General features: G+C 42.9%; 1 protein-coding gene across 1 annotated transcript in view; it reads left to right on the top strand.

Moving 5' to 3' along the window:
* The first annotated feature begins 260 nt into the window (after positions 1 to 260).
* RIMS3 (regulating synaptic membrane exocytosis 3) overlaps positions 261 to 6,000 on the top strand; it is a 28,393-nt gene continuing 22,653 nt past the window's right edge. Inside the window, exon 1 of the mRNA XM_007420292.3 lies at positions 261 to 522. Coding sequence (XP_007420354.1) covers positions 303 to 522 — 220 coding nt within the window. The 5' untranslated portion in view covers positions 261 to 302. The remainder of the gene's footprint in view (positions 523 to 6,000) is intronic.

Below are 6,000 nucleotides of genomic sequence, written 5' to 3'. Positions count from 1 at the left end.
AACATTTTTGTGCAAAGCTAAAATATTTTTCTAGAAAACAGTGAATTGTCCACAATTATTGGCCTTGACCACCCCCCCCCCATCAAGTGAGAAACCATAGAGTGTTTGGAATAGCCTTTGAAAACTTCCCACCTGTTTAGAGAAGAAATAGTGACTTAAATGTGATTTGTTTTTCAGCCCAAAGCAGTGTGTCTGCCTCTACGGTCAACAGAGGGATCACCTTCTCCTGCTTCATGTCTCCTGGTCTTCTCTTGCAGCTTCACCCAGCTGGCCAGCAGCCAGCGAGGTCCCCTCAGGTGGCCATGCTGAATGGGGAGACGAGCTCTTCTGCAGCCAGGAATGTGGTCCGCAGTTCCAGCATCAGTGGAGAAATGTACAACATAGAGAAGAGTCACGGTGGCAATTCTGATTCGGCAAGTCTCTCCTCCACTAAGAAGCGGCGGTCCAGCCTGGGGGCCAAGATGGTGGCTATCGTGGGGCTGTCACAGTGGAGCAAGAGTACGATGCAGCTCAATCATGCTGGTAAGGAGCTTCATGATCTGACTGAGCCTTCCCTTTGCTGGAATAATTCTCTGCTCTGTAACTGTAGCCTGGTTTATCTGTAGGTATTTAGGTTGGTTGATCCAAGAATTGGAATCATACTTCATCTCCAGCCATAATGTGCTTGGTTTGGCTTTGGCTTAGCACACTGTAGGAACCAAGTTGCTCTGGGTTGTACATTCTGGCCCCTCTGAAGGCCCTGCCACAAGACTTTAGCACATAGCTGTCTTTGGTTGAATTTGCATGTGGTATTAAACTGCCATGTGGTTCCTTTAAGCTTTGGCTTAGCGTGTTGTGTGAGCAAAACCATTGGCTTATAATGGTATGGCATTATATTAGGAAAACCTAGCAAACTGTGGTCTTCTCAATAAACTAAGATCCACCAAACCAGGACTTAAGATGATGTGTAGATTCATCTCGTGTGAGCTTTTTCAATCTTTCTACTTTGCACTCTTTCCAAATGCAAGTTGAACATACCCCAAATCTAGCTGATAGGGAGGCCACCCTGGATTTAAGATGAGTCCTGCACAACACTCTATAAAATCAAATTAGAAAGGAAAAAAGATGCCAGGTTCAGCCCAAGAAACTCCACAGGATGGTTCTGGAATTGCTCAGTTATTTTATTAGCTTGCACCTGCTAGACAGAATCTCACCAGACTAACTCTAACTCCCAAAGTCTGCAACTAACCACAATGAATTCCTTAGGGTGGTGCCAGCCTCATCCTCTTCGCTTTCGCACGCTTAGGCTGCGGGCTGAGGAGATGCTTGAGATTCTTCTCCCCATGACCTTGAATCTCCTCATCCGAGTCCTCCATCACAAAAGATGAGCAAAAGGTTCTCAGAAGGTCTCAACAAACATAATGGGCTTTTAACACATTACGATTGTTAATTGATAAGGTCCTTATAATCTGTCTCACATGTAACCTGATTCTATGTAAGCAACCTATCTTCTTTTCCTTCCATCCTTCCTCCCCCCCCCAGTTTAAATCCTACATTGGTCTAGCTACTTTATGCATCTGATGAAGTGACCTGCAGCTCAAGAAAACTTTATGCCATTTAATAAATTGAGTTAGCTGGAAAAGGGGGCTACCAGACTCCATCTGATTTTTTGCTGCCATAGACTAACAAGCTTCTCCTCCTACAAAGCAAACCCTAATTTATCATTTTAAAGGTAAGTTGTTTAGGGAAACAAAGCTATCTTTCTTTCAAGTGACTCTTGTAATAACAAAGGATTCTACAGGTGAAATGCCAATGAGATGCAGAAGATACTCAGTTATTAAAAGCATTACGTTCTTACGGTGTCATCCATTGTTGCTCATGCCCAGTGATTGTATGGCTTGGTTTACGACAGAACAATTATTTTTAGTAATTGAGTCTTGACTGCGCTCAAGAGCAGAGATTTAAATCTAGCCCCCCGTAGTGGCCATAAAAATGGTGCCCCTTCCACATTTTGAAAACGGGGCATCTGTTAATGGAACTTTGAATGGCCTTAGGATGTTGTTGTTGTTGTTACTCTTTCCAAATTGTGTTTCCTTTTCACACCAACATAACATTCTTTGCATCTCCAAGTGGGGTCAGAAAGAGTCCTCCTCAAAATCCTAGGGAGCCATGACTAGGTTTGAGGGCCCAGTGGACCAACTTATCACGTTCTGCTACTGTACAGCCCATCTATCCTGTTCTTGGGTGTGTTTGCATTTTGACCTTTTTTTCATGCGTGCAATGGTTCTCCTTGAAAAAATCCATCCTGCTGTTTTCTACCCAGTAGACAGTGAATGTGTTTTTGCCCTTGCTGAGTTGCGAGCATCAGGATCAACTGACACTAGCTGGCACCATGCTTGGCAAACCATCGCTTTCTCCCAGGGCATTTGGAAGAGATAGAAGGTTAATGGACAGTTCACATCCGCTCCACCACCCGTACTTCCCGTGCCAGAGGAGGGATCAAATTACTTACTAGGGGAAACGGAGGGCCTGTTGTGCACCTGAAAAAGGCGTGTAACCTGATTTGAATGAAGAATTCTGCATTGGCCTCAAACTGCTTAGTCATTGTCAGCCACTCCCATTCCTGAGTTACGAGAAATATTTCACCCCAGCCATGTTGTTTCAAGTCTTAGAGAAGCTTCCACCAAATCCTTGGGGCATCTTGACAGTTTGACATGAATTACTGGGATGGTATCTTCATTTTGATTGGGGTGGCATTTAAGCATCAAAGACATCACAGAAAAAGTGGCTTTTTAGAAGGAATTTGGGTGAAAAGCCAAATTGTTATTATAAAGGTGGTATTCCAGCTTCGATTGGACCCTCTCTCAGCCTGTCCCTGTTCCAAGGGATGGCGTCTGCAACCCAACTCAGCGTTGGTTGTGAGGGTGAATAAGAAAGAGGTGGTAGCAAACAGGAGTTGTAGCTGTGAGTTCTTGTACAAGGGGGTAAAAAGAATAATAGCCAGTGTTCTTTTGTGATTCAGTCTTCTGTACTTAGTATTATTCATCTATAAAAGAAATCATTATATGGAATTACTGAAGGGGCTTGGGAAATGCTTTTTCAAAATTAAAAAGGCTTGTCAGCTGTTGAAGCTTCAAGAAAAAATTATGTGCCCAAAGTATTTAGGAGGGGAAAAGCCCCCCTCCTCAGGATGAAGAGACAATTATAATCTTGGTGACTTCCCTTGCATTATTCTGTTCTGGTGCTGGTTGGCATTTCATGGCTCAGCTGTTATTTGAAAAGAAGTTTATTTGGAGCCCGGCTAGGCTTGTGCATTCGAGATGCTTCCAGAAGGTTGTAATTATGTTCAGAAAAGCTAAGAAAAGAAATAGGGGAAAATCATAAATAGAGAGGTGGAAAATAATAAGATATTTCAGCTAGATAATGATACTGGAAAAGAATTTGGGTATTAACAAACAAGCAAAAAAAAAAATCTTTGATGCATTTTGACTGCAGGGAAGAAAGAACAGAGAAGGCTGTTCTTAGACTGTTTGAAATAGATTTTTCAGGTGTCTTTTCTGCAGCTAGTACTTTCTACCACACAAGCATTATTCATCACAGCGAGGCACCCCCTACAGTAACTGAAAAAGCTAGAGGAGATCAGGCTGATTAATATTGGGATAAGAGGCCATCAGGAAATCCAAGGCATTAGACTAGAGTGGAAAATTGGGGAAAAGAAAGCAAAATCCGGAAGAATGCAGTGGCAAACCATTCCTGTACCAGAGAGGATTGCAAAGGAACAGTAGAACTGTTAGCAGAACCATTAAGAAACAATAGAAGAGAAATAAACAAATGGTTGTAATAATAAAAATTATATTAAAATAAAATTATTTATAATTTCTATAATTAGAGATGTTAAGACTACTGTAGTGCCAATAGCAGACAAGAAACACACATCAAATATATACCTTCCGTATGATCAAAATACTCTTCTGTTTTATCTCGCAATTTGCAATAACCAGAGGGAGGCTGCTACAGCAATTTCCAAGCTCCAGATAAAGGCTGAAATGAAGATGACCCTCCCCAAAGCTCCCGAGTGAGTTTGTAACAGAAGTGACATTGGAACTCGCCGTGTGTGTGTGTGTGGTTGTGGTCACCTGTCTGATTAAATCCCAACCTTCATCGGCTTAACAGAGGGCGAAGCAGTGAGGAGAGTCTTTCCTTTTTTTCTTCCAAATTTCCACATTCCAGATGGTGTGGGGAAAAAAAAAATAAGGAGAGATCCACAGTGCCAGGGTTAGGCTGGGAAAGGGGGCCTTTGCCACCCGTGACTGGTTCATCTTGGTTTTCCAGCATAGATATACGATGAGTTGCACGGTGGTGGTGTGAAAACCGAAACATCATGGATATGAAGTACCTAGAGAGGCCTCATTTTGTGGGTTTCTTTAGGATTTTGTCTTGGTCATGGAAGAATTAAGAGTGTGTTGTTTTGGTTAGTGATTTCAAGTCCGTTTTGACTCCTGGCAACTACCCAGATGAGTCCCTGCAGTTTTCTGGGGATGACCCTTTCAGAAGTGGTTTCCCTTTGCCTTCTTCTTAAGGCTGAGAGAGAAGGACTGGACCAAAGTCACCCAGCTGGCTTCATGTCTAGGGTGGGCCTAGACTCCTGGTTTCTTGTTGTTGTTTAGTCGTTAAGTCGTGTCCGACTCTTCGTGACCCCATGAACCATATTGCGCCAGGCCTTCCTGTCCTTGACTGCCTCCCTGAGTTTGCTCAGTCTAGCCGAATGCTTTTATCCACTACACTGCACTGATTCTCACATTAAGTGTTAATCAGCATTTCCCATGACACTTCTGACTAGTTTAACCCTGTGCAACAGTATATATGCTCAGGACTCAATGGAACCCCTTGAATTGCTTGACTCTGTCAGTTGACTCCAGTTTTGTATTCCCATGACACATCATTGCCTTGTCTCCGCCTGAGTCAGTTAAGGATGCCATGGGAATAAGGGCTAGTCAGACTCTCAGAACCCTTGGCAAATAGGCAGTGTTCATACAACATAGTTGACCTGGCTATTGAATGAATGAAGGAATGAATGCATAAATAAATAAATCAAATCAGTCCATTTTCTTGTTCATACATAAATGAATCCAGTGAACTGATTAATCCAATGTTAACAGTCGCCAAGTTTAGCATGGTCCAGCATTCTCAGTGTACAGCAGGTCCTTCAGGCTACTGTGCCTTAATATCAGGGGTGAAGAATCCAAGGCCTAGGGCCTGATAAGCCCCCCAAACACTTTATTGCAGCCTCTGTTCATTCTCCCCCATTATCTGTGCCATAGAAAACAGCCAAAAATCAGTAGCACATTTTCCCACTTTGTAATATCTCATTTTAACTTTAACTCACAGATGGACTAATTCACAGTACTCATATAGCTCCCCAGCTCCAATTTGGTGACTTCAAAGAACCCCCAGATTGCATCGCCAAAACTCAGTGGCTAAACTGCTGAATTTCAGCTGCCCAGTGATCTCCCTTGGGGGAGGGGGGCTTAAAAGGTCCAAAATCAGTGCATTTGTAGCTATGATTAGTACCTATGTTTGATCTTCCCTATTTCCCTGACTTTGTGACAATGTCTGTTAGAATTCAGTTGAAAGGAAGAGAATGGGAAAGGTTTCAGGTTCAAGCATTATCCAAAAGAATTGTTATCATGGAGATAGAGCAGTGTTTCTCAACCTTGGCAACTTTAAGATGTGCGGACTTCAACTCCCAGAATTCCCTAGCCAGCTTGAATTCTGGGAGTTGAAGTCCACACATCTTAAAGTTGCCAAGGTTGAGAAACACTCCCAATTAGTCTTCCAGCTCTACCCCAATCTTCCTACATCTCCATTTGGGAAGTTCAGCACCATGGACAGGACAACACATTACCCCAATTGAAAGGTGCCTGGGGAGATGAGTAAATAATGCTGTTTTTCTTTCTAATGCTTAAGATGATGGGAGTTTAAAACTATTGTCCTATCAGGCTAGTTGCATGACCATGGGCC

This window comes from Python bivittatus, unplaced genomic scaffold (assembly GCF_059951505.1).
Source record: "Python bivittatus isolate LINGU-HERP-01145 unplaced genomic scaffold, Pbiv_v1 ctg000040_np1212, whole genome shotgun sequence".
Lineage (NCBI taxonomy): Eukaryota > Metazoa > Chordata > Lepidosauria > Squamata > Pythonidae > Python > Python bivittatus.
The sequence above is the reverse complement of the archived record's forward strand: the minus strand, read 5'-3'. Positions and strand labels throughout refer to the sequence as shown.